The following is a 27,495-nucleotide window of genomic DNA, read 5'->3' as shown; positions in this document are numbered from 1 at the left end:
GGAAGTCAGATTAGGCAACCTAAATCTCCTAGCCCTAAAAACAGGAAAACAGTTGAAGGGCCAGGTTTACCTGACCTTTTGCTTAGTGGCTGTATTGCATCTGTTCTCTCACGGGGCAGTTAGTGAAAGTGTTAGCAGAATTTCCCATCTTGTACCAATGCTCTGGGAACACAGCCAGAAGCAAACAGCTTTTTGTCCCCAGTTCAGTGTATCACACTGCCAGAACCATTTGTGACCCGTGAATGAGCACACAACAGCCACAATCCTCAGCGGCCCACGCGTGTTAACTGATACAGCTCAGTGGTTATCTCGGATTCAGTTTATATGGGGATCAACTTTCCTCTGGTGCTCTACAACTGCTATCCATGCCCTGAGGAAAACACCATGATGTAAGTTTGTGTCTTGTGAAATTTGATACGGAAGTGAAAAATACAGCAAAGAGCCTAAAGAGGAGGGAAGGATGTCCTTGTCCTGTAGCAAGGTCAGAAATACCCTCGTTACAAGACCATCCAAAGCCCATGTCTGCTGCTGTATCTTTAACTCCAGTTTTAACACTCTGCCTGTATTTAGTACCACATTCCAAGTTATGGGGTGATATGAACTGCCTGCACAAGCTGGCAGTGAGGTGTCAGTGTGCTAGAGAAGAGCAGTGTGCTAGAAAAACACCTTTTCTGTTACTTTATTTGGCTTTATTATATTACTTTGAGGAGCAAGTGGTCACTGAGGTGCCACCTGCCTGCAGCACAGACTGCTGCCATTCACACACAAGGTGCTCTCACATGGGCTGTTCACGAGGTCGAGTGACGTGATGCCACCACATGGGGGGCAGATGCCCTTCCTTACGAGCTGGAGGCAAAGCTTCAGTTTTTGGACCATCAGCTGGAGTTTCTTCTTGTAGCTGCTTAATCTAGAAGACAACACACAGAACTGCACATTAACACACATTCCCATTTTCAGTGAACAGGCAATGAGCAAAACAAAGAACCACTGGTTCTTCTCTATTTCCACAGAGAAGAACCAGTGGTAACACCTTTGGCTGACAGGTTTCACATCTCCCAACTTTAACTTCCACTCAGTAGTCACTGTAGGTTCATACTACCTCATTAAGAAGGAATTTCTACTAGAAAGAAGTAATTTACAAGAGAAATTTCACTTAAAAGGTCATTATTTCCATGTAATTCATGTCTACCATTACTCTATCAAACAGGCTGAATTGTGCTGCTTTGGAAGCTGAGAGATAATTCTAAGTCTGGACCAAGTTTCCCTGCAGTCAGTAAATAGGAGACTTCTGTTCCTGCACGTCACCAGCAGCCCCTCGCATGCTTTCACTACCCATTTCTTGAAGCAGCACAAGTGCCACGTTCCATACAATCCAACTGAATCCAAGAACTGTTCTAAGAACAAGAACTTCCAACCAACTCTCAGTTTAGGATGGCCAGAAATTAGTCTCAATGCCCAACTGATGACCACTGCAGCAAATCACTTTCAAAGGTGTAACCAGAAAGTGTCAGAGCTCCACAGCAGCAGCAGAGAAATTCTCTGGTTTTTAGTCTCCTTTCATCCCGCTTTGGATTTTTTTTCCCCCACAAAACTGCTATAGCAGCTCTTACTAACTGACACAAGGCTGCAGGTTCAGCTTTAACTTCAAATTCCCTTCACAACCCTCCAGAAGCTGTAACAAATGTGTACGCATTTTAGGTTGATTCACACTGAAAAGGGAAGAGTCTAACTGAGACTGCAGTAGACATTCAGTAATTTTTCCAAGAACACATCTGTGCCACAGGATACTTGTGTGCTAAAGAGACTTTCCTTTGCATAGAGCAAGCACTGACCTCTCTTTCCCAGCTCTCCCGCTGCAGCTTCTTCCACTGCTCTCGTTTGGCAAAGTAATCAGGATACATTGCCTTCTCAGAAGGGTGCCAGAAATCCAAGGACCATTCAGGAATCTGTTGAAGAAAAATATGATTTAAAATACTATTTTTATCTATGAAATCACATTTGTACATACATGCAGAAGAATGAAACACAAAGGCTGAAGCCAGTCTTACTCCCTAGGTTTTTTTTCCATTTTGAAGCACTACATAAAAACACCATTTAAGAGCTGCCTGACTATCTCAAGGCACGTGGCAGAGGTCAGAACTTTTCACACATTATCCTGACCCACAGGAAGACATCACAGTGACTTGTTTAAATCACAGCATCCCAAAACAAGTCCCAGGTCATCTCAGTTTACTCTATACTTCTCAAAATAATTCCATCTGGTGGAGGAGAATATCTGATTTCTTCCCTTCCTTCTCTCGAAGGCAGCAGGTTAGAGGAATCCTTCTCTCCAACTACTGATTTATTTTACTTGATAAAGACAGAACATTACAGCTCATTTCTGCTTATCTACAACTACTAAGAAATAAGCAGTTTCTTAGGCATTTAAGATCTTGAGAATGGTCTGACCTCTAAGACCTTCTGACAAGAGAAAAAAACCAAAACTTTAAATTTTGTAGTGATTTTAAAAAAACTAATTGTTTACATTTTAAAAAAGAGGAACATTGAAAATAATACAAAATCCCACCAAAACTCCCAATTGGAGGAAAAAAAAAAAAAAAGAAGTTGCTCCAGTACCATCATAGATTCAGTGATATTCACACTTTTCTTTTCCTGCTGTGATTCTCACCACAGAACAAACCTTTTACTCAGGCTGATTGGTGGTTTTAATTGGAGTTCTCTGTGTGTGGATATTTACTTCAGCAGCTGTGCTATTTCCATTCAATCAGCCTGAGTTCTAAAAATGACAATTTGGAGCAGCATCCACAACGGACAGTCACTGATACACACACCAGCCAAAACCTTGTGACAGTCATTTTGTTAAGACAGTTTTAGCCCATCAAACTGGGAAAAGAAAGCATAACCCAGTCTGTGTTTCTGTATGAAGACTAATATTGTCCATTTATTGCTCAGCTGCCTTTTATCTCTCCAGATTCTCTGTCACTATTATCTCTACTACTGCTTAGGCCCTTGACCTTGGCATAAGTTTAAGCAAGTCCTTCTCTTTTCACTCTTATATTCTTTATTCTGTCCCTGATAAATCTGTGACATATTTTTCTTTTTCTCTGGCTTAATATGCAAAAAGATCTGACCAGATCCAGTCTTGTGCCAGGACTTTTTCCAAATTCATGAAGAAACAGGTGCAGGCAGTCTCTAGGTCAGTATTAACTTCTAATGTATTTAAAAAGATGATACCAATGAAGCAAAGTCCCTGTGTTTTTCTACAGAACTTTTGCTCTTAAATAAAACAATCTTGATGGTCAATACCTGTAGAAGTGCCTTAAAGAGCCTAAACATAAGGCTTTTATTTCCAGCCAGTGCTGCTCTCACACAGTAGCACACAAACTGCATCATCTGGCACTGCAGCATATGAAGGGAAATGGTAACTTGTACCATTACTCAAATGCTGGAAGAACCATATGACTGAGTGAAGGCAAGTCCCCGACAGCCAAGGTGACACCTGACCTCACCAGAGGAAGCCAGGCTGTGCTCGGGAGGCAGCAGAGCTCCCTCGGCGCTGCTCACTCCCCCAGCTCAGCTCCAGCCCCTTCCTGTGCCGGCCTGACCCGCCACGGGACGGACTGCGCTTGGCAAAGGAGCAGATGATTATCCCCGGGAAAAAATCCCAAAAGAACAAGCAGCGGTGTTCAAACTGATCAAGAGACTCCATTTTCAAGGACCAGAGCAGCTCCTCCCACACAAGCAGCAAGATGTTCAGGGAGCAATGAAGTGACACCGCTGGGCCAAGCTGCGGCCCTGTCCAAGTCAAGTTACACAAAGCAAGCGCAGGAGCCGCAGCACTGCCGGCACCTTACCTTGTACATTTCGTATCTCTCGTAGGCAACGCCGCCGGGGGAGTCGGCGAACACGTACGGCTGCGGGTGCTGGTTGGCCCAGAACTCCTCCTCGCCGGCCTTCAGCAGCTCGGTGGCTTTCACCATATCCTTCACATTCTTGTTCTTATCGAACCGGTCCCTCAGGAGGCAGGCGAAGTAGCGGTACTTGTCTCTAAGGACAGAGGTCATGCACAGTGAGGAGGAAAACAACCAACCCCCCCCCCCACCCTGGGCCCAGCCAAGCGCGGGGCTGAGCGCCCCGATGTGAGGGCGGCCAGCGCTGCCCGCTGCCGGCTCCCCTCGCCCTCACCGATGGATGCACCAGGACTCGAGGTGCCGCAGGGATTTCTTGTACAGCCGCAGCACCTTCTGCTGGTGCGTCAAGTACGCGGCCATGGCGCCGGGCTCCGCGGCCCCTCCCCTCCGCGCGGGGGATGCCGGGAGGGCGGCGCGGCCCCGCCCGCGCTGCCGCCGAGCGCGCCCGGAGCCGCCATGAGCCGCGCCAAGTTCATCGGTGAGGGGGAGGGTGGGGGGTTTCTGTCCCCGTGTCTTCGACCCGCGTCTCCTCGCCCGGTGCCGGACCGAGGCGGCCGCCGCTACCCCACTCCGTGAGAGGCCGCGCGCAGCGGACGGGGCTTTGGGCTGTGCTGTGGCAGGGCTTGTCGCCTCCTGCTCCAGTGCCTTATCCAGGGTTTGTCCCAGTCCCTCAGGCTTATTACAGTCTCTTAGGCTTGTCCCTTCCCGCCCCAGACCCTGCTTGTCGCCTCCTGCGGTTCCTCTCGGTGTCCCGGTGTCCCGAGGTTCGGCGGCCTTGGAGCCCCTGGGAAGCGTTTGGGAATGTTTGTGCTGTGCCTGGGCACTGGGGCTGCTGCTCCTCGGTTCCCCTTTCGTTCCTGCACTGGCACATTAGTCGTGGTTGTTTCTGATTGTATCGAACTGGCTTGGCTGAAAATATAAGTATTTTTAGGAAATTCGACGGAAAGCGTGTAAATTACTTCAAAAGGTCGGGTTCATGTGGAAGCCCTACGTGTTGCAGAGGAGCTCAGTATTTCCCTGGAAAATTTCCCTTCCCGCTAGAACCCCCGCTGGAAGCGCTGCAGAGGTGCCTGTTCCTGGAGCCGGTGCTTCCGGCCGTGGCTGCAGCGCAGGGCAGCCCTGGGAGCCGAGCGAGGCGGGCCGGGCTGGGCCGGGCTGGGCCGGGCTGGGCTGGGCAGGTCCAGCCGGTACCTGCATTGCAGTCAGTGCTCTGTCAGTGCCCTGTCAGTGCTGCCGGGTGGCTGGGATGGCCCAGGGATGGCACTAGGAGGGAGAACAGGCAGCTCTTAGGAAGCATTCTGCTGCTGCTGCTGCTCCCACCCGTGGAAGGCTGCATGGGAGATGCTGCATTTTCCCTTCCTTAATGCTTGTTTGCATAAATTTGTGTTTTCATGTGAGAAGCGGATTTGTTTGCAGTACAAAGCATATGTGTATTCACTTTGGTGGTTATGAGGGTGTGCATAATACACTCACAAAAAGTCTGAAGTTGCATGGAGGCAAAAGTTTAACTTTTCTGTCACTTCTAGTAAGGAGTTAGTTTTCAAGTTATGCAAGTAAGCTTATGTTTAAGCATTTTATGACTTAGCAATGTGCTGGCTCAGAGTTTAGATAAGGTTTCTGTTGTCTTCCCTAGCTGATTAATGCTCAGAGTAAAATACAGAACAACTATAACTTCTAATTTTTGTCTTTGGTTTTCCATAGATATTGGTATTAACCTAACAGATCCTATGTTCAGAGGAATCTACAGGGGAACACAGAAACATCAAGGTAAATGTTTCTTTGTATCTGCTGGAAGATAGCATCCCTTTTGCTGAATTAGAAACCTCTTGCATGTCAGAACATGATGTTAGGGTTTCTTTCTTCTCCTCCTTATGCGCTTGGGCTTAAAAAAGAAAGCCTGACTAAGTAAATTGGATGCCCTCACCAAAATGTATTGTCTTAATTGCTTTTTACATGCAGGTAACACTGCTTCTGGAGCAAAATGGATAATTGCTAATCTACTTAGGATTGCATTGAAAAACTGATACAAGAGTTATGAACAGTGATCTGTCAAAGTATTGCATTGCTGAATCACAGTTACTAATTATAATGTGGGGCTTTTTGCTCTTGTGGCTTTTAGATACAGATGTAAAAGTGGAGAGCCTTCTAAAGTATGTGGAAAAACTTCCACTGACTTGTTGAATTTAAATTGGATCTCCAGTTATTACACTTTGTTATTGTCTTATAAAGATTAATTAAGTATGGCTTAAAGATTTAATGATAAGAATTTTGACTGCATGAAAATTGAAAAGTATTTAAGGTATGCTGTAAAACCTCAAGTTCAATTAATGATATTTTTATGAACTTTTGCAGATGACTTTCTGGATGTAATAGAGAGAGCAGTCAAAGTTGGCATTAAAAAGGTAATTTCTTATAATGAAATGGCGTTAAAATTTTAAGCTGCTTTCTAATATTTGTTTTTTTAGTGCTCTCCCACTAAAACAATGTTTCTGGGACTCAAATGGAAATTGCAGTAACTTCCTTCAGTAGCACAAAACAAAAGTGTTCTGTGCAGAGCATTTCCGTTTGCACAGATCATTATTGAAGCTGATTATTTGAGTTCAGTGATATTGTAGGTGATGTGGATGTAGAAGTTATTTTGTACAGTTTCAACAGAAAGATATTTTCCTCTGGCCTGCTGCAATGAAGTGGTACATAATTTTCCATGTTGTATTATAGGCAGCCATTCCTTTTTTCTTGTATCCTGTGTGGCTCTTAGAGAGTAAATCCTATGAGGAGCAGCTATGGGAGCTGGGAGTTGTTTCACCTGGAGAAAAGGAGGCTCAGAGGAGACCTTATCACTTAAAACTTGTGAAAGGAGGCTGTAGCCAGGTGGGGGTCAGTCTCTTTTCCCAGGCAAGAAGTGACAGGACAAGAGGAAATGACCTCAGGCTCTGCCAGGGGAGGTTCAGGTTGGACATCAACAAAGAATTTCTTCATGGAAAGGGTGGTCAGGCACTGGAACAGGCTGCTCAGGGAAGTGGTGGTCATCGTCCCATAGAAGTGTTCAAGAAGCGACTGGATGTGGCACTTGGTGCTATGGTTTAGTTGGCAGTGATCAGTCAAGAGGTTGAACTTCGGTCATCTTGGAAGTCTTTTCCAACCTTAATGATTCTGTGATTCTTAATCAACAATTACTGCTGAAGATCAAACTCCTGTGAGGTTTTCAGATATTTCTATATGTAAAGGAAACTGGTAACTGCAGAAGAGCTGGGAGTGCCCACAAACTCTTAGTTTGCATGTTTGCTGGTAAATACTGGCTTACATGTATTAAAACAACATCATTATGAGAGAATTTGTAATTCTGAACTTGAAATTGCTATTTCCAGCAGTGCATCACATTTCATAGTTTAGCCCGTCTCTCTTTCTCTCTAAACTGAACAAGTTTTTGACAAAAATATGAATTACCATAGAATACAATATCACAAACTGTTCTATTGCACTACTAAGGCTACCAGATTAGAAATAAAGAAGTAAACACTCCTATAGCAGAGGAGCAGGCATCTTGGGAGTTTGTTGGAAAACTCTCATCTGAAAAGATTGAGAAATGCTGAAAACTAGTGATGGAGAACTTACCTCACTGCAGCAAATACAGGAGTGAGGTCACATTTATTTGTGCTGTATAAGTGCTATTTAATTTTTATACCACCCTCTGAAAATAAGTGGCATTTTAAAAAAATTATCATCAAAAATAGATTAGCTGCATAACTTTCTCAAGATGCACAGTGGATTGAGAAATGTTATTTAGGAGTTCCTGCCCTTAGCTGTTCTCAGTCTTGCTACAGGCCTGTACCGTGTCAGAAACCTATTCAATCACAGATTTTTCCTGGTTGCCTAGAACCTTAATCTTCTTATTAGAAAGTACTTTATTTTTCTGTATAGCTGCTGCTTTATGGTAATTTTTTGTGAAGTTTTGCTCTGTGTTGTATATGCACTGAGCCATTTTCAGCTTAACATTTCTCGGTGGTGTCGTTGGGATGTGTCTGTCTGTCATGAGTGCCCTGGGAATGTGGGAATGTCTGAGCTGGTGTTGACAGAGCCTGCTGGATAACACCTGCAGGGAGAAGAGTTGTCCAAAACCACTGTAGACATGGTTGTTAAAAACCTAGGGTGAAATATTTTGCAAGTGGGGGTTAAGAAAATACACCGTAGGCAACAATTCTCATGCGATAACTTCAAGGTAAAAATAAAAGATCAGAGATGGAAATTCTTAAATTTGTAATCCCAGCTCTGATACAGACTCATTTTTTGGTTTAACTACTTACTCATGTCTCGTTTCGGGTCTTTGGGAGTCTATACTTTCCCCAGCTGTAAGACAGGGAGAGTATTTCTAAGTATCAATTCTTGAGTGCAGATACAGTCTTCAGGCATTGTGTGAGGAAGCTAATACTGTTGCAAATTGAAGTATTTTATTCCTTTAGTGATTTAAATGCTTAGCATACAAGATACTTGATTAAGGGAAAAAAATCATATCTTGCTGCCTACTGTATTTACTAGCTCCTGAGGACCATTGAGGTTTATTGCTGATTTATGAAATCTTGTTATATGTATATTAATAATTGTATTCTGATGTTCTTTGTTGAGATCCTTCCTTGTATCTATCTGTTTTCTTAAACATACTGTTTGATGTTCAAAGAACATGCACACTGACAGTACTTTTCTTGTTTCAAGTTTTTGATTACAGGTGGGAGTCTAGAAGATAGTAAAGATGCATTGCAGCTGGCACAGACAAACGGTATTTTCACTTTAAATTTACATTATAAAAATATAACATACAAATTACAACCTTCTCTGCTCTCAGAATTCTTAGTTCAAAAGGACCTGCCTCAGAGGTGTTTACAGAATCTCAAATTAAAATGAGAAATTACATTTCAGAGTGGGATGAATGCATTGTGTATGAGTTGTGTGTTGCTCTTTAGATCCCTGATGTTGGAAGGAATCACTCTTTTCCTGCATGTTCTATTTCTAAATAAAAATAGAAATTACAGAAAATTTCTAGAATAAAAATACTGATACAAGTTTCTGTTCTAGAAATAAGGTAACATGCTTACATGTTGTGAAATATATGGGGTTTGTTGGTTTTTTTTGTTTGTTTTTTATTTACCAATCTGTTATGACCAGCTTGATCAAGAGAGGTATCTTTCTTTTGATCATTCCTCTGGTTTTTCCTTTCTTTCTGTGCAAGGAGAATGGCTCTTCTTTTTTCTTAAGGAAGATTTCATTCCACTAATTACTTAAATATGTATTTTAACTAAAACACATGATAAAGTACTGCTTACTAACAGAAACCTAAAATAATTTTGGTTTGAATGAACTCGAGGAGATTATTTGGTCCAACCTACTCCACCTCCCCACTCAGGCAGGGCTGACTTGCACATTAGGGCAAGTTGCTCAGGGCCTTACCTGTTTTTTCCCTTCTCCAGTGCTTTTACACTTAGCAGAAATGTTGGTTTTGGCATGGTAATCTAGATCAGATACTTGGGTAAATCAGGCAGATGCGAGCTCTGAAATTCTCTAACAGCTTATGCAGGGGACATGAAGGAAATGCTCTCTGCAGTTCTTACAGCTGGGATAACTGATGCACTGTGAACAAGATGTATTTCTGAATGATCTCAAGAGGTCTCATCCACCCTCAACAATTGTGTGATTTACTGGGGGCTTCTCCACCAGAACAGCTCAGCTCTAAGCTGCAGTTCTGGAGTACACTAAATAATGTGTACTAAAAGAAGACACGTGCACATGCCCCCACTGGAGATACTGTCTGACATTTCTAAGGCAGAAAATGTCTGTCTAATGGAATTATCACTAAGATAAATATGGTCAAAGGGAGTTTTCTTTTAAAATTGTGACCAATAAAAAAAACCTTCAGAGGCAGATGTTGTCTATACCTTAAATAAATTTTCTTTTTTTTTTTTTCTTAAAACCTCCTAATATTCTCTTGCTTTAGATATGTTTTTCAGTACAGTCGGTTGTCATCCTACTCGCTGTGGAGAATTTGAGCAGAGTAGCCCTGAACAGTATTTATCTGAATTAAAAAACCTGATTGAAAAAAATAGGACAAAGGTAATAGCAGTTGGAGAATGTGGCTTAGGTAAGTGTTCTCTTACTACTTCAATATTTATTTTTTTCTAGACATATACTAAAAAAAATCCTAAAATACTAAATGAGGTTTTTGTTCTTTCTGTTTGTAGATTTCGATAGATTAGAATTTTGCCCAAAGGACATCCAACTCAAGTAAGAAACTTTTGATGACTGTGAATTAATTTGTATCAATTTACAGCAATGTTTTCTATCTTGTGTTCTGCCACATAACATACTGTCATATCTAGCCCTAAAATTTGCAGGATTCGGCCCAGAGTTTTTTTGGCAGAAATGGGAATTTAAAGAAATATGCCTACATTCAAGTAGTGCAATGTGCTAAATTTTGCTACCTCCCTGGTGTTGACTTATGTCAACATGTTTTATGTCAGCATGTCTTTTTCTGTAAAACTGACCAGAAATTGTGAATTTATGGGTGTGAGAGATGTTAATTCTTGTTAATAGTTAAGAGCTCTAAGAGACTTACGGGAATAAAAAACCATAAATGTAGTGTGTGAAAGAATTGGGCTGTTGAGTGAAAGGCATGAGGAACAGAGCAGAACTATCAAACATAAGTCAGCAGTGGGTAAAAAAGAGTTTTTACTAAGGAAGGTGTTAGCTGGGAGAAGATATTGGAGAGCTGATGGCAAAGGTGATCTCAGGAGGTGAAGTAACACATGCAGCATAGATGCTGAGTGGAAAGAAGCTACCACAGCCCCTACAATCAGCTTGCATTCTTCTATTAAGAACTTCTCTCTGCAGAGGGAACTGATTGAAAGATACAGGTGATAAATTCACATGAGTGATTAATGAATTACATTTCCATGTGACTGTTTTGAGTAAATTAATCACTGGGGGGCAGTGGTTGGTTGTGTTTTTTCTAATTGCTGCATGTTAGCAGTAGGAGGATTCTTAATAATGCTACAGACCTACAATCAAATACTCAGCAAAGGTGACAGGACTTTTTTTCCTGGTAGAATTCAGTGTACATGAGGTTCAGTAAAGCACACCTTGGAGCATAATCTGTTTCTTTTCTGTGGGAAACTAAAATACTGATGGAGTATCAGATTTTAAGATCCTTAACTGCCTTGGTGTTAGAGAGAGAAAATATATATATCTCATTTCCTTGTCCAGTGGACTGCAGCTGAAGAGCTGTAGTGACTTCTAATTGGGTGCACTGAAATTGAGTTGTAAGGAAAGAGATGACAGGCCTGATCAGTGAACTAAGCAGAGGAAGACAGAGTGTGAAATACATGGAGACAGTTCACTGGTTTTCAGCTGCTCAGGAGTTCAGGTGCAGCAGTCACGAGGAGGGCTGGCACACAGCTGCACAGTTCCCCCACAGAAGAGCTGTATGTTTGTTTCCCAGCAAATATCAGAGCATGACCTCTATTTCCTTTAGTATTTAATCAACATTTTTCTGGTTAGTTATGCTGTGTTTTCTTTTAGATAATTTTCACCTGTACATTATTTTTGATGCTTTTTTTCAGTTTAAAAGTTAATAAGAATCTAATAAAGATGAAATTTCTTTGCTGTAGTGTTCCTGAGAACTTTTTATTTCAAAAATCTTCCCCATTCTCAGAACTTTTCCAACAGAAAGCAGTGATGTGAATGGTAGTAAAATGAAGGTATTGCCTTCATATTATAGTGAAAGCTGTATTATAAATGCCCTGGTAAGGATACAGAAGTTTCACATCTGCTGTACTACTGGGAGGGGTCTGTATAATCACAATATCATATGCACCATTATTCAAATTAATTCAGAATTGTTTGTCTGGAGATGTACCTCAGCAAGGCCAGTTTACTTTAGCTCCTTTAGTGTCTTGATCCTGTAGCATTTGAACATGATGGTCAAAACTAAGCTTGCTTAAAGGAACAGGTTGTTCCTTAAGTACTGGAACTCATCAGGGTTAATTTGCTACTGAGTTATTTTCTTATCATTACAGTCACTGTATGTCTGGTTTCTTCATACTTTTCCAGGGTTTGGGGTTTTTAATTTTTTTTAATTTTTAAAATTCTTAATTTTTTTTTTTTAAATTATCATTTTTGTCTCTTCAATAACCTCCCCATCCACCTCCCCTTTCTCTTTGACAGACCAAGGAACAACATGTGTTGGGCTTTGTTGCTAGGAATGGAAGAAGCTTGAGTTACATTTCCATTTGCAGGGGTGCTAAAATTGTACTTTCAAGGTCTCTACCCTTCTCAAAATGAGATTGAAATTGGCCAGTATGTTACTTAGGGAGCTTACTTGCAGTTCTGTCTCTGAAACCTCTTTCCCATATGAAACAAGTATTCTGTTAAAAGAAGCTGACACGAAAAATCAAGCAATTTTAGCTATTTAACCACAAGAGCAATCATGAGTTGCAATTAATTTATATTTAGTCAAACAAGCTTAACTAAGCACGATATCTAGACAAAGAAGATTCAAAGTAGGTGTAATGCATTCTCATGAATTTTTATGTCAGTTTTCAAGGTTACAGCTGATTTGTTTCACCTGTTTTATCTCAAAGATATGCACTGATTAACAGGGAAGGTGACTTTGATATGAGAAATACCAACTTGTAATATACAGAAAATAGTGAAAATGACATTAAATGACCAGTTGCATATTTGTTTAGGGTCGTTTTTTTTTGGGTTGGTTTTTTTAAGAAAATGTAAATCAAACTAATGGTTTGCTGCCACTTTCCCCTGATTGATAAGTGACTCATATTCCCTCTGAAATGGGTATGATAACTGATGGTGGGAATTTCCCAGTGCCCTGGATTGTGTTTTAACAGCAACACCTCAAGAAATCCAGTACGTGCATAGAGCCCCAGTCTGCTGGGATGGGTAGTGTTGTTCTCCTGCTTCACCCAAAACGGTGTGAGGACACTGAGTCACCATGCCCTGCTGGCCTCCTGCCATGCTTAAGTTCCTCTGCTGTGTTCCCTGAGCATGGGTGATTTCCCTGCCTGGGTGGAGCGGGGCAGCAAAGATGTGGAATGGTAATTGCAGAGCTGGCTGCTAATGACAAGCACAGGTTAGTTCAGTGCTAAGTAGCTTCCATGCACAAATAAGAACTTTTGCTTGGCAAATCCATTAATTCTGTCTTTAGCTCTGGAGGACAGAAGCTTCAGTAAAAAATCTTTTACTGTCTTTATTTGTTCTTACAGCGAGTTTCTCTTTAAAGGTGAATTTTATTTTACAGGTATTTTGAAAAACAATTTGACTTGTCAGAACAGATGCAACTGCCCATGTTTCTGCACTGTAGAAACTCACATGCTGAATTTTTAGGTGGGTTTTGTTTGAGAATTTCACATTTAGAGCAAATTGTGAATATAAAAATCTTTTATATTCATCTGTTATAAAGCTGTTTTATATTTTTATTTCATTTCTTAGACATAATGAGAAGAAACAGAGATAGAGTTGTAGGAGGGGTGGTAAGTATGGACTTCAGTGTGGCATTCATTTTTCCATGCATGTGTGTGAATATTGTTGCTTAATTTGCAATTTTTTGTTTGTCATGGAATCTGCGTAGGCTTCCTGTTACATCATTTAAGCTGTTACTAATTAATAAATTTTCCAGTCCCTTTTACTATTTTTATTTCATTGCTTATTTGACAGGATTTTTGCAAGGTAAGAAGATAGGCTGAGAAAAAGCTCTGCAGCTGATGTGAACAGTTTTTCTTGGCCTGCCAGCAGGACAGTTTAAGCACCTCATAATTGACGTTGGCCTTTTCCCAATTCCTCAGTGTCTGTAACTGCAATGCTTTCAGACCGCAGATAATTTAGATGCATGTTCCCAGTGGAAGCCATAACCTCAGACATTTGCTTCTGACGTTAGACATCGTTTTCAAATTGTATCCAGATGGAACTTTTGATTACTTTATGTCTTTAGATATTCAGATCACATTTTTTAATTCAGAAGTCTAACAGGAAAAGCTTTGGGTGAAACGGGAAGTCCAGCAATGCTTTTTCAGGTTTCCGTTATGACTGGATTTTTCAAAAGTAATAGATGCTCATGATTCTAATATAAGACCACACCTCCTACAAGAATATTGCAGTCCCTAGGTTTGTCCTTTGTTCCCACAAAACCCTTCTCCACACTCAGTGCTTTGCATGTGTAATGTCCTGTGTAATGCTATGAAGGCTCTCCTTCCTTTCTCCCTTTCTTTTTTCCTGCACAGCCAGGAAAGAGGGGAGAAATGAGCAGGCATCTTCTGCAGCTGCCTGTCCCTATCACAGCACAGGGAAGCAGAGCACACAGTCTCTTTACTGCACTCAGGCTGAAAAGATGCAGTTCCCAACTGCATTACACTGTAATGACCAAGTCCGTGGAATGACCAAGTGGACTGTCTTGCTAGTTCCAGTGGACTAACATCTGTGGAGGACAGAATGCTGCTCTTATGGTGACCCTGACAGTGCCCTGAAGGGAATACTGAGGAAAGAATCTAAAAATTCAGCATGCACAGATTACTTCCTGAGTATGATCTCCCAGTTACCAGTTACAGGGAGTTCCAGGGCCAAAAGACTATCGCTGGATAGGCCTTTATACACATTTATCACTGTTAGAAGGTGGTAACCACTTCTAGTGCAGCATTCAGGTGACTTCAGCCTGAACTTTGCTCAAATTCAGAATCAACTGAGCCATGTCCTATCTTGATGTTTTTAATGATGTGTAATGCATACTACTGAACGTATTTGATGCTAATACAAGGTAATACATACTTTGGAATGGAGTTTTACTAAAAGTACATTTGTATTTTTATATGTCTGTGTATCTATATTTATATGTGTTCCAGGTACATTCTTTTGATGGCACAAAGGAACAAGCAGCAGCTCTAATAGATTTGGATCTTTATATTGGAATAAATGGCTGGTAAGTTCTTTACAAGAAATACAACTGCTTTAAAATGGCAGCTGCAGTGAACTCATTGCTTTCTTTTAAACAGTGAGGTCACGTTTTCAAAGCTCACTAGATCCTTAATCATCTGACAGATTTAGAGTTGCTCACATTAGTCTGTTAGCCATCAAAGCTCTTGCCATGCAGCTCAGTGAGCTAATCCACCTCCACTCTACTGCCCTCAGGACAATCCTTGTTTGTAATTAAATGAGGTTGTTGAACATGGAAAGATTCCGAGAAGCATTTAAAAAACAGCCTGACTTTAAGCTGCCTGTCAAATGCTGGAGTAATGCAAATGTAACCTGAGTGCCTCATCTCCTGGTTATGCAGTTTGGATTCTCAGCAGTCACCTGGCCAAATGCCAGCCAGCACCGCTTTGTAAGGTACAGAGGCTGTCACCAGGCAAGCAAGGGCAGCCAAAGGGGTTTTGCAGCTTACTGAGGTGAGATGGCTTCTCCCACTAACTTTAAATTTGCTGTTTTCTGCAGTTTTAATTTACAGGCAGTATTGTTAAAAAGGAAGCAAATTTTATTCATGAACAAAATTATTTAGGAAGCTGCCTTTGCTACAAAACACTTTAATAGGCACAGTAATTACTTTTATATGCTTTTTATGTTTTTTTTTTTTAACCAAACTCTAAATTTTCTAGTTCACTGAAAACAGAAGCCAACTTGGAAACACTGAAAACAATTCCTAGTGAACGATTAATGATAGAGACTGGTAAGATTTTATATCTTGGTCAGTTTGTGACAATGGGCAATGAGATATACTGGTGTAGCAATCATAAAGCAGAATCAAGACCTAAAGAATTCAGAACAGTGCCTGTTTTCTTTACTTGAGAAAGCAGTTTATAGAACTACTCCTTTCCAGCCTTCTGCTGGAAGGAATAAGCTGCTGTGTCAGTTCCTGACTTTGCAGGGGAATATGAAAAGGACAAATTGACAACTTGGATTTTCAAATGTACCTGCTTAAGTATCTTTTAAGAATCCTGCTTAAGTATCTTTTAAAATGTAGCTTGCTGGAGATGTGCCAAGCAGAGGGCAATGGCTATGAGTTAGCCACTGGCAGCAGTAATGGCATTTGGAAACAACTGCTCTTTAAATGGAATAAGTGGAAGAATGCTTGAATTCCCCTCTTAGCCCACTGAGCAGTCATTTTAATGGACTGACTAGGGATGTCATGATTTCTTTTTTCATATTCAGTTATCAATAACAGACAGTTACAAATACAGTATTTATTTTAATTTCTGACTCTTGAGAAAGGAAAATTGCAAACTGCTAAATCCTTAAATATATTTGCACATGAAGTACAGACCTGTTATGCAGGAAGTTTCTGTGGAATGCATGCAGTCTATCTGGCTCTCTTTTTCATGTCAGAGGAAATAAGCGTTATGTATTATTACTGCTGATTTTTTCAAGTGTAAAATCTTGAAGATAATGGTATAAAAATCCAAGATGTTAAATTGCCCAGATGTCTTAAATTTCCTTTAGAGCTGGAGGTCGTTGCTGGAAGGAGATTGCAGGAACTTCTGTCTGTAGAAGTAGTTGATTAAACTATCTCATGCTATTCTGAAACAATTGCACTCCTAATTATTTTATTCAAATTAAACTAGATGCACCTTGGTGTGGAGTGAAAAATACTCATGCTGGATCAAAATACATTAAAACTACATTTCCTACAAAAAAGAAATGGGAAAAGGGGCACTGCTTGAAGGACAGAAATGAACCCTGCCATATAATGTAAGTGTACCACTGCACTCTTGTTCTAAATACTTCAACTCTGACTTGAAAAAAACCAGAAAAATCCCAGTTCACTAGTACTGTAGAAAATAGAAATTAATTCTAAATGTACTGAACCTTGTGCAAAGTTTTGCTTTATAGGCTGTGGAAAAAATTAGAAATCTTCTTTCTTCAGCTATTCTGGATGTACAATGCTCCCTAAAAGTGAAACCAGTACTGTTTTTATTGTTTCATTTGATGCACTGTAGAAGAGGTTAAACCCTCTGAAATAACCTGACTTGAATATTCATTTCACTCACTTGTTGTTCAGGTAATTTTTAAAACTGATCCAGCCCTGGGGATCAGGGGACAGTGTCACAGGTGGGACAGTGCTGAGGCACAGGCTGCTGCTGTCACAGGCCTGTGACATGAACTGCCACAACATGCACTTTATCAGGGATGTTTCTTCCTTCTGCTGTTGTGCTTCAAAGAATCTGATCCTGTGAAATTTAGATATGAATGACAGCAGCCAAGATACAGAGTAGTAAAAGAAAACTCCAGGGGCTTATGAACAGAATTGGTAAGCACAGACCCTGCTTTCTGCCTCCTTTCCACACAGTTCCTCACAGAAGTGTGAAAATCAGGAAAGTGTGTAATTGGTTTAGTGAAAATGTTTAGTTATCTGTATTAAATACTATTAATAGATGAAATACTGAATTTTCAGAATTCTGTGTCTAGATTTTGAAATACTGCTCAGGATAGTACTAAAGATCCAGGTATGCAGCAAGGTGTCTAAACAAGAATTTGAGAAGTGAACTCTGATGCTTTTTGAGACATGAAGGAACTTGGAAAACCGCTGATGATGTAAAATCACAGTTTAAGCTTACATGGTGACATCTCCTAGTGTTCAGATATACTTAATGTAATTAGGTCAATAGTAATACTCGTTGAATTTTTTTTTTTTTTTTTTTAATTTTAAAAGTGAAGAGGACACATTAGCACAGAAGGGTTGCTTCAGTATTGTAAGATTTTCTAGGGTCAGTCCATAATTTTGGAGTGGGAGAAGAGATCAATAGGAAACACTCTTCTGATCACAAGTGAAGGGCCTCTACTGTTACTATTTCAACCAGCTCGTATGTCAAAAACAACCACACATATTTGTCTGCTGCCTTAGTTGTAGTTTATAGAAATGTTTCAGAAACCCCCAAACTCGAAATGTACAGTCTATTCTGCATAGATGCAGCGTGCACAAATGCACTAAAGATCATTACACAAATGCTATGCTTTGGCATGTTCATCCAATTTATTTTGCCTCCTCTTCTTGGCTTGTATCAAGGTCCTGAGCCTTTTGTAATTGCTTATTTAATATTTACTGCAAATACCTGGTCACATTAATCACAATTAAGCTAAAGAATGGGGAAGGAGGAGTAAGTTACTTTGGCAGCACTGTGCTCTGATCAAGCTGTATCTGGAATTTAAGATTTACCATAGACCAGTCTATTCATGGTACAGCTTTAGCCTTGACAGGCTAATGAATTTTTGTTTGAAAAATGAAGATCATTGATAAAGACACCCACAAAATGACACTTCCTTCAAAACAGAAAGCTGTTTAATTACCTCCAAACAAGAGTCAAAAGACCAAAGATGAATCTGTACCAGTAAGCAAACCAGTGTTCAGTGTAAAAGAAATGGCAGTTAGTAACTTAAAAGTGAAGCTATTTGCATATCTGAGCACCCTGCCCTATTGCTCTTAGTGTAGGTTTTTATTCCAGCTTAATCTTAGTGAGTTGTACATACACATGCAGCAATCTGAAGTACATTCAGAAGTACTGGGTTTCAGTCTTCTAATATAAATCTTTCTTTTTTAGTCAAATACTGGAAATAATGGCGGCAGTAAGAGAAGATGACCCACTTGAGTTGGCCAATACTCTATATAACAACACCATTAAAGTCTTCTTTCCAAATATGTAAAGTTGTTTTTCTTACATTTATTCAACTTAACTTCAGTAAATATATTGCAAAAGCTTAAAAATCATCATTCCTGCAAGTTCTAATCAATTGAAGCCAATATGTAGTGGGTTTGGGTTTTTTTATGGTACGAGATTAAAGCTGCTTTTGAAAAGGTGGTCTGCCTTTGTGCAGTTTCTCAGCCCTGTTCCCCTTTCCTAAAGATTCAGGATCGACTTCAAGGCCAGGCCATGCCTGTCACTCCAGTTAGCAGTGGAGGCACAGGATGAGCACCAGGCTGCTGCATTCACATGTAAAGCACTTCAAGCTACAGCTGGCAGTTCAGGAGGGTCGGACACATCCATGGCATGCACTTTGCTGCTTCACCAGAAAGCTGAGCAGTGTTGCCTTTTGTTCCACATACGCAAATGCTATAGCATTAAGTCTACCAACCTACATTTTTGTTATTTTTTAAAAAACACAACCTACTATTTTTTTGCAATAAAGCTCTGCTAATACTGAATTTGTAAGTAAAGCTGCTTTGGCTCAGGCTTTCATTTCCGAGTTGACCGGCTGAACAGTCTATTTTCACCAGTATTTTTCATTTGCATCCAGAAGACGTTGATTGGGGATTACTGGTATACAGTCTTTGGCACAGCATTATCACTACATCAATTAAAGAGTGTTTTCCAACCATCTTAAAAACGTGAAAACATTTTATTCCATGTACAATAATGTACATAATTTTAAGGTGGTCATGAAAGAGACCAGCAAAAATTAGAGGTATATTTACAGTAGCACACACCACAGTAAACAACCACCATTCACAGACTCAACATTGAGATACTGCTGTTGTGCTTAAGTACAATAACTACAAAGTGATACTTTTATTCTGTTGGAGTCAATCTTGAACAAATACCTCACGGCTTAGTAAAGGACATCCTAATCACCAAGAGAGTTAGAGTCAACATTAAGAGTCTCATTCAAGTGCTGTGCCACACAGTCGCCATCTTCCTCATCACTGTCAGAACTGTCATTATCATCATTTAATTCATTTTCAGCATCAGCAGCTTCTTCTGCAGCCCGTACAGGATTTTCATTTGGTGCTACAAACCCGTTGTTGTTAGAGATATTGGTATTTTCTTTGTCCTCAATATACACTTTCTGATGGCACATTGGGCACGTGTCCTGAATGTACAGCCACTTCCGAAGACAAAGTGCATGGAAATAATGGTTGCATGGAGTAATGCGTGCAGAGGTGGTGAACTCGTGGTAGCAGATTGCACAGACATCATCAATTTCACGTAGCCGAGCTCCTTTTACCTCTGGAAGCGAGTTGATTTTCTTCACAGCAGTGCGGCGGTTTATAAAAGTCTTCCAGCCATTCTTGGCTTGCAGGTAGATGTTGAAGTACGCGTGCAGACACATCATGCAAGCACGAATCTTGCTTCCCGATTCAAAAACCATTGTGTAAGCTCCATTTCCAAACATGACTACTCCAAATATAAACTCAATAATATTGCCAGTTGAGCGAACATAATAGACATAATCATCAAGTTTTTCCCATAGCACATTATAGTAGCCGTCAATCATAAACAATATATAAACAGTGATAGAAACTATTACTTTTAGGCAAAGCTCTACACAGAACGCTGTGACTGCAAAAAGCCAAGTATTTAGTGCATAGTGGTGCCAGAGGATGTAACTGAGCAGAACTGGAAGAATGAAAAGGCAAGCGGAGACAAACAGTACAGGAAAGTGTCTGCGGAACGATGACACATGGGAGGCACTGAGAGACATCAGCACGGGGTCTGTCATTCCATGGATAAAATGCAGGACTGCGGTCAACAAAAGGCACATGTTTCGACTCAGGCGAACTAATCGTTCCTCTGGTTTCAGTCCACTTAAACCAGTCTGCAGAGCCAAAATGAAAAACAGGACGGGTGCTACAAACCCAAGCTTTTTGTCATCCTCATCAGTTGACCCAATGAAGGCCAGGATACCAAGTCCCAAATAATGCGCTATTGAGGAAATGACGGCACTCATGCCCAGTACAGTTAAAGTAGAGTCACACCCACTTATGATCAGGCTGCAAATCAGTTCCCAACAGTTATCCCACGATATCAAGAAGAATTTTTCTTCTGTGTTGTTTTCAGCCATCTTTACTACATAAGTTAATACCACAGCTTGTGCTGTAAGTCTTGTTAGCCAAAAGACACGCAGTACAGCTGGAAACCGAATCCTTTTCCACGTATCTTCCATCAAAAGCTGTAATCCATAAATACGATACATGTGCCTCACCAGCAGATAAACGTATCGTACCGAATAATAGAACCACTTAATTTTTGTAGCTAAAATGGCTGTGGTATTTAGTGTCAGAACTAGGCCTGAAATAAAAACAAGTACTTGCCGGACATTTAAAGGTAATTCAACGACCAAGCCAATTACAGGAATCAGTATATCCAGGATGATGAGTTGAGAGTATATGGACTGCATGTTTAGCAATGTAACATATCCAATTCCAAAGGTAAGCTGAAGGATGGAAAGTGCCATCCATAGCGAAGGTCCTTTATGTGGGAAAATCTGAATTCCAAATGCAGCTGTGTTGTAGGCACTGTAGAAGTTTATGTGCAAAGCAGCATAGTAATTCACCAACACTGAAGTTGCAGCCAGCAGAAACGCTGATGTGATCATGTAGAACTTGAAAAGTGCTCGCTGTTGTAAGACCAGAACAACGCTGGATACAAAGACACCTAAAACCAGATTGAAATCATTTAGTTCTCAATAGAAGTGCAACAACAGATTTTAACTTACTAGCTCTGGAGCTATATTTATTTAATGTATCACTTCCCCATTAACCACTTGTAACCAGTGGTGCCCTTTTCAGAGAACAGGCAAGAGGACAAGTTAATCTCTGTATTTAACATCTGTGCACTACAGCTGTGATGCAAAACCACTGCAAGCCCTAAAATCACAATTACTATGAAGCTTGTTGCAGTTTTAGACTAGAATAGAGACAACTCCCAGCCTTTCAGCCTTAGTCCTGAAATCCAAGTGTAGACAAGTTCTAAAAATAAACAAAAAAACCCCTCAACAGATAAAGCATCACCTTTATAAGCAAAACTAATAAAGAATAAATGAGTAAGATTTAATAAGTCCTCTAATTCACTTGAGCAAGGCACTCAACTACAGCTGTCCAAGCTGGAGTACTGAAGTAACAAAAACACTTTAGTTAAACTCTTTAATGGGAAAATTGTGAAAAATTGATGTAATTTGCTGTGGGGAAGGCACTTTTATTTCCCTTCAGTTTGCTTTTATTTCTGGTGAGAGTGGTGACAAAGGTCACATGAGGAAGAACTTCCACAGTATACAGCTTTTGTGCACAGAATCCAGAACTGTACCAATTGACTCTTTGCCAATGCCAGTGCAAACTTGAATGTCTTGTTAGAAGTCAGACTTAGGCCTTGAAATTCCTGTTTGCTAATCTCTCCCTAATACTGACCATGACCACATCTTGACCATGCCTGGGAAGTCTGCACCTTCCTGTGAGAAATGCTATCAGAGCAACTGTAGTATTGGGAGTTTGGGGTTACATGTCCCTGCAGTAAACTTCTGTAATTTATTAATTCCATCACTGTGCACTCCATAGGTAAGGGCTCTGCCCTAAGAGGTGTTAAATTAAATGGCACTTAGCACTAGATTAATTTCCTTAAACAGTTTCTTTTTCAGGAAACACATTGCCTTTGTTTTGGACATCAGGTTCCATTCTATGCAACTGTTTTCTCATCCAAACCAGTTTGGAGAGATTTCGATCTCTACAACTGATATTTGATTCTAAGTTGCCTTCAATCTCTGTACTAAAATCAATGAAATCAGGAGTAATCCTCTTTCTGCTGGAGGACAGCATCAGTCTTTTCTGACAATTGTAGTTTAGGCTGTTCTAAATCCACCATAAACAAGTGTTTAAAAACAAAATCAAGCCATAGCCTCTTGATCATGAGAATAAAATCTTTGAAATAGCATTTCATTCTTCCAGTAGTGCGACCACTGCTTGTATAAAGAAAAACAACAACAACAACCAAATACACAAAAATATACAAAAACCCAAACAAACAAAAACAAACAAACAAACAAAAAACCCCACTACCTTCAGATCCTGGAGGATTGAGAAGAAGGGAGAGGCTCAACATGAATCAACTGCAAAAGGCAGACTACAAATAAAGTTATGAATATGCCTGAACAATATTCCTTGCCAGCAGCACTGGCTGATATAAACACATTCTCTTCAATTAATCATTAACGTGGTAACCTTGTGAAGTGGACTGAGGAAAAGCCTCTATCAGTTTTCAGAAAGCCCCTTGCATTGTAGCTCAGTTCTTCCAGGAAAAGCTGGATATTGGTTACATGCAGCACTTTATACAAAATAAGCTTGACAGTTGCCTTGTCATTTTAACCACCACAAACATCTTTAGAAAAGCCAATACTGCTGACAAGTTTGTAGCCTTTGTCTTTTCTCAGAAGTCACAGAAGAGGCTCACATGCCTGTACAAGGTCATTATTTATGTAATTCTGATCATTTGAGCCAAAGGAGATGGATTTTGCAGTAAGCAGGCTGCTCTGAAACACGCCTTAACAAAACCTATTTTTGTGCCTTGCAGTGGCAGTAACAGACCTGTATTTAGATACTGCAGGTCATCTTAAAACACTGACGTTTCACATGCAAGACACATCTCTAAAAACAGTACAACAGTGAGTCAATAGAGCTTGTCCTACTGGTTCCTCTGAAGAGGCACTAACAAAAAGTACAGCATGTCTCTGTTAATACATATGAGGAAAATCAAGACTCATTTAAGGAGACTCAAAAGACCCTAAGAGCTAACAGATCTCAGAAGGGACAGCGAGCACTCCTTTCCCCCATCTCCATTTATGTTACTTAGTCCATCTCAACCTAAGTAGACTTTGCCCTGCCCTGTGCCCATCTCTGTTTGCCCTTCAAAAAGAGCAAGTCTTTTTCCATTTTGCCTCTACTAGGAAATGCTGCAGTTCGTCCATTGATAAGGTTTGTCTCTCTAGTCATCTTTACTGTTTCTGCCTGTGCCACCCATTGCCAACTGTCCCAGTACGGCCTCCAAACACAGCACTGAACCAAACTACGCTGCACTTACTTTTAAAATAATTTCTTGTGTTAAAATGAATGTCTCAGTCTCATTTTTTTTCCTTTAAATCCTGAAATTTGTCAGTATCTTTATAGCAGCCCACTACTTAGGATTCGACTTTCAGTCACGTGCAGGGGACAATAACTTTTACACATCAGCACTTCATTCACATGGAACTGCCAAACTATTTTTCTCTAGCTCCACATCTTTCTGCAGACTCAAGTATTTATAGTACCCCTCTCAAAACTCAGTGTCCTCACTGAGGAGGGACTGCTGTCTGAGGTGACAGTCACACACTGCTGGGGGTGGTGGTTCTGCTGGAATTGAGATACTTAAACCCAGTGCAAAGATATGAAAGGTAAACATTGTGTTGGGGACAAAGCAAGGTTAACCAAAAACATGAAAGAAAACGTGCTCCAGCTGTAGAAGTTGGTTCTGTGCCATGTGTAACTCTATTTACTTGCACAGAAAGTGATGGAAGAATCAGACCAAGGAATCCTGCTGTAAAACTTTGTAACACCCACGCAGATCTCTATTAGCATTCCTGAAGAGCTGTACTCCCAGAATATTTCAGAAATGTTTAACATCACCTCCAAAAATCATCAATCTCTCCAGAGCTTCGATCTTTGTGTCTCGTGGAAAGATTGTCCGTTTATCCTGTGCTATTGTGCTACAGGAAAAGTTTGGATCAGTACTTCAAAATCTGCAAATGGTAAGTAAAAGGATATTTGCCCGCTATTTAAATACAAAATGATCCAAAATAACAATATCACTTTCCTAACAGCAGCAAAAACCCAACCCTGTAATCCTTAAATTCAGATGAAAAAAAAACAGATGCAAAAGCACTCTATTGTCTGAACCACATGCAAGGTGTTTAAGATCATCTTTAGGTACGTACATTTTAATCTTCAATTTTGGAAAGCCAAGAACCACAAACCCCTTTTCTAAATGTTCAAGGTAAGTTTCTTGGCATAAAACATTCCCAAAGCTTTTTTGCAGAAGGCAAAAGGCACTTCTTTGCCCAACCCCTTCCAGAAAAGTGTTCATATAAATGCAAACCTCAAAAGTGGTTTAATCTGTTAATCCCAGTACCACACACTTAAGGGACATCATTGAACAACATATCCACCACTCATTTATAAGGTGGGATTAATTTAGACAGCATCTGGATCATATGATGAAAGACTCCTAAAATTAAGTTGGTGAGGCACTACAATGTAATTTTTTAAAAAAGGAATTATCACTCTTAGCAATTCCATAAGTGTTGAACAAAAGGTCATGAAAATGGGAAGCAAGGAGGAAGAACCCCTGCTCCCCATCCTGGCGCACCCCATACCCCTGGCACGGCAGGCAAAGGAGGCGACTTTGGGCCTCCTCAGCATCACTTCTCATGTTAGCACAGACTTCCCCTGGAACCTTTAACCAAAGCAATAATAATAAACATAAAAATTATAATAAATGTTAAAAATCAAAATAAAACACCTGCTGCACTTTGTTACCTTCTCCCTTTGCTCTCCTCTCACCTGCTGTCTTGCTCTAGGTTATTTTTCACTTTTCCCCCCTCTGCTCCTCAACTTGTCTGATGCCGTCACACACTTTTCACTATGCACATTTCCTTTAATCCTCTCTTCTCTGCTTCCTGCCCCAAAAGCTGCACCGCCTATTTCCTTCCCGTTTTTCCTCTACTATAAACGTCAAATAAAATCCATCTCTCGCGGGCCTGCAAAAAAAAAACCCAAATAAAACCAAAACAACAACTTGATTTGTTTTGTGTTCTCCTTCCTGCCTTAGGATCACCAGCTCCAAAACGTGATACACAGCACAGTATCACCGGTACAGCAGTTCACTCACTGGACGGGACTCCCACCGAGCCGAGGCTATGTAAGAACCCAAGTTAACGATATTGGAACCAGTATCGCCTAGTTATACCACTGATTTTCATCCATCATGGGAAGAAAAAAAAAGCTTGAAAATAACCATTGGCAAGTTTCAAGAGGCTTCTCTTTCCTCTGGGAACCAAATTCCCGGCACTTCTGAACTGCTGTTTCTAAAATAAGACTTTAACAGCGTATTTCAGGAAGACATCACGCTATCCAAAGGGTATTTTAAAAACCACATGAAAACCCTATACCCACTAAGTCACATGTCTTCCCCCTTGGAAGCCCTCAGTAGGAGGAGGGGGTCACAGCCCCGAGCCCTCGCCGGGTCCTTGCACGGCTCCGGGGGCAGGAGGAGGCGGAAGAAGCCGGGGAGATAGATCGGGGTGGGGGGGGTGAACCGGGCCCGGAGCGGGACACGAGGGGGCGAGGTGATGATCCAGCCCGGGCGGCCAAGCAGGGGCTCGGCGGTGGCAGAGAGGAGCCGGTGGGGACAGGACTCAGGGACGGGGGAAGAGGAGAGACGGGCCGCGGCAGTAGCAGCAGCCAGGCGGCGGGTGAGGGGCGGGGAGCAGCGGCGGCCGCGCCGTGCCCGCGGCCGCGAGCGGGGCCGGCGGGGCACGGTCCGTGTCCCTTGGGAGGGGGAGGAAGGGAAGGTGTCTCACCCAGCAGCCGCAGCAGCGCGCCCAGCAGCGCGGCGCTCACGGAGCCGCCCGGCAGCGGGGCCGAGTTGAAGATGGCGTCGATGAGGAACAGGCTCGGCACCCGCAGCGCGACCTCCAGCCCGGCCCGCAGCCGCGGGCCCAGCCGCAGCTGGGGCAGCCGCGGAGGGCCCGGGGCCGCCATGCCCTGCGCGGGGGGGCAGGCGGGCCGCCTCTCCCGCCGCTGGAGGAGCGGAGGGGGCGGGAGCGAAGGAAGGGAGGGCTGAAGGGAGGGAGGGAGGGCGGCCGGGAGCCGCTACCGCCCCGCGCCCGCCGCCCGGCGCTCCCGGCTCTCCCGCGCCGCCGCCTCCATGTTCCTGCGCGCGCCCGCGGCAGCGCCGCCCGCCGGCTCGGGGGCGGGGCCGCGCCGAGGGGGCGCATGCGCAGCCCCGCCCCCGGGACAGCCGGCTCGATTGCGCCGGGCCGTGACCGCAGAGCGGCCTGAGGGCTGCGGCGCGGCGCTGAGGGTCGCGCCCGGGCTTTCCTCAAACACCTCCGGGGACCGTGACCCCACCGCTTCCCGGGGCAGCCCATTCCAGCATCCAATCAGCCTTTCTCTGAAAAACTTCCTGATGTCCAACCTAAACCTCCCCTTGCGCAGCTTAAGGCCATTTCCTCTCATCCTGTCCCTGGTTTCGTGGGAGAAAAGACCGACCCTCACCTGGCTACAACCTCCTTTCAGGGAGTTGTAGAAAGCTATAAGATTCCCTTTGGATCTCCCTGGGGGCTGAACACCCCCAGCAATCTCAGCCGCTCCTGGTGCTCCAGTCCCTTCCCCGGCTCTGTTGCCCTTCTCTGGACACATTCCAGCCCCTCAATATCCTTCTGGAACTGAGGGGCCCAGAACTGGACACAGCACTGGACACAGTGGTGAGGTTGTGACCACACCATGGACTACCAAAGGACAGCCACTGCCGTGGTCCTGCTGGTCACACTGTTCCTGATACAATCCAGAATGCCATTGGCCTCCTTGCCCATCTGAGCACGCGCTGCCTCAAATGGCGGGATGGCAGCGGGCCTGGTCCCATGAGTGCTTTTGACCCCTTGTGTCCCTAAAGTGCCCCTAAAGCCCAACCTCATGACAGGAATCCTCTGCCAGCCGTGCAGAGGTGCATTCATGCTGCAGCCCCTTGGGAGGGGTCAGCCCCTGGCCCCCATCCCGCAGCTTCTCACAGCTTTGCCCTGC

The 27,495-nt window shown here is 42.2% G+C and overlaps 3 protein-coding genes across 10 annotated transcripts; 1 reads left to right on the top strand and 2 right to left on the bottom strand.

The window, feature by feature from the left end:
- Positions 1-775: 775 nt before the first annotated feature.
- On the bottom strand, positions 776-4,271 carry NDUFB9 (NADH:ubiquinone oxidoreductase subunit B9). The gene is made up of 4 exons (XM_053981618.1): positions 4,186-4,271; positions 3,855-4,047; positions 1,833-1,946; positions 776-907 (listed from the first exon to the last, which is right to left on the bottom strand). The coding sequence occupies exons 1-4, from the start codon at positions 4,269-4,271 to the stop codon at positions 776-778; spliced, it is 525 nt and encodes a 174-aa protein (XP_053837593.1).
- Positions 4,272-4,296: 25 nt separating this feature from the next.
- Positions 4,297-19,110, top strand: TATDN1 (TatD DNase domain containing 1). Of its 5 annotated transcripts, XR_008440482.1 has the most exons (13): positions 4,297-4,389; positions 5,613-5,678; positions 6,264-6,313; positions 8,622-8,685; positions 9,898-10,041; positions 10,142-10,184; positions 13,216-13,301; positions 13,407-13,447; positions 14,810-14,886; positions 15,560-15,630; positions 16,523-16,649; positions 16,960-17,208; positions 18,497-18,594. XR_008440482.1 is itself a non-coding variant. In XM_053997523.1 (12 exons), exons 1-12 carry the CDS (start codon positions 4,368-4,370, stop codon positions 19,089-19,091), a joined length of 1,083 nt encoding a protein of 360 aa, XP_053853498.1. In that variant the 5' UTR covers positions 4,297-4,367; the 3' UTR covers positions 19,092-19,110. The 5 variants fall into 5 exon arrangements, 4 of the variants coding, with proteins under 4 accessions (XP_053853498.1, XP_053853579.1, XP_053853664.1 ...); XM_053997523.1 differs by lacking the exons at positions 16,960-17,208; positions 18,497-18,594 and adding an exon at positions 18,800-19,110; XM_053997604.1 differs by lacking the exon at positions 16,960-17,208 and having other exon boundaries at positions 18,497-18,753.
- RNF139 (ring finger protein 139) lies at positions 18,220-26,540 on the bottom strand. 4 transcript variants are annotated; one of them, XM_053997395.1, is made up of 2 exons: positions 26,274-26,540; positions 18,220-21,328 (listed from the first exon to the last, which is right to left on the bottom strand). In XM_053997395.1, the coding sequence occupies exons 1-2, from the start codon at positions 26,452-26,454 to the stop codon at positions 19,518-19,520; spliced, it is 1,992 nt and encodes a 663-aa protein (XP_053853370.1). In that variant the 5' UTR covers positions 26,455-26,540; the 3' UTR covers positions 18,220-19,517. The 4 variants fall into 4 exon arrangements, with proteins under 4 accessions (XP_053853370.1, XP_053853134.1, XP_053853216.1 ...); XM_053997159.1 differs by lacking the exon at positions 26,274-26,540 and adding an exon at positions 22,723-26,015; XM_053997241.1 differs by lacking the exon at positions 26,274-26,540 and adding an exon at positions 24,322-26,015.
- Between the last annotated feature and the right edge of the window lie 955 nt (positions 26,541-27,495).

This window comes from Vidua macroura, chromosome 1, assembly GCF_024509145.1.
Source record: "Vidua macroura isolate BioBank_ID:100142 chromosome 1, ASM2450914v1, whole genome shotgun sequence".
Classification (NCBI taxonomy): Eukaryota; Metazoa; Chordata; class Aves; order Passeriformes; family Viduidae; genus Vidua; species Vidua macroura.
This window is presented reverse-complemented; position numbering and strand designations above follow the sequence as displayed.

What these genes read in the sequence shown, in the direction of transcription:
- NDUFB9 (XM_053981618.1), bottom strand. Translation starts at nt 4,271, where the DNA reads ATGGCCGCGTACTTGACGCACCAGCAGAAGGTGCTGCGGCTGTACAAG. An exon ending in AGAGATACGAAATGTACAAG is followed by an intron (nt 1,947 to 3,854) that starts GTAAGGTGCCGG and finishes TTTCTTCAACAG; the next exon opens with ATTCCTGAATGGTCCTTGGA. An exon ending in GGGAGAGCTGGGAAAGAGAG is followed by an intron (nt 908 to 1,832) that starts GTCAGTGCTTGC and finishes GTTGTCTTCTAG; the next exon opens with ATTAAGCAGCTACAAGAAGA.
- TATDN1 (XM_053997523.1), top strand. Translation starts at nt 4,368, where the DNA reads ATGAGCCGCGCCAAGTTCATCG. An exon ending in CTCACATGCTGAATTTTTAG is followed by an intron (nt 13,302 to 13,406) that starts GTGGGTTTTGTT and finishes TTCATTTCTTAG; the next exon opens with ACATAATGAGAAGAAACAGA. An exon ending in TATATTGGAATAAATGGCTG is followed by an intron (nt 14,887 to 15,559) that starts GTAAGTTCTTTA and finishes TAAATTTTCTAG; the next exon opens with TTCACTGAAAACAGAAGCCA.
- RNF139 (XM_053997395.1), bottom strand. Translation starts at nt 26,454, where the DNA reads ATGGCGGCCCCGGGCCCTCCGCGGCTGCCCCAGCTGCGGCTGGGCCCG. An exon ending in CGCGCTGCTGCGGCTGCTGG is followed by an intron (nt 21,329 to 26,273) that starts GTGAGACACCTT and finishes ATCTGGTTTTAG; the next exon opens with GTGTCTTTGTATCCAGCGTT.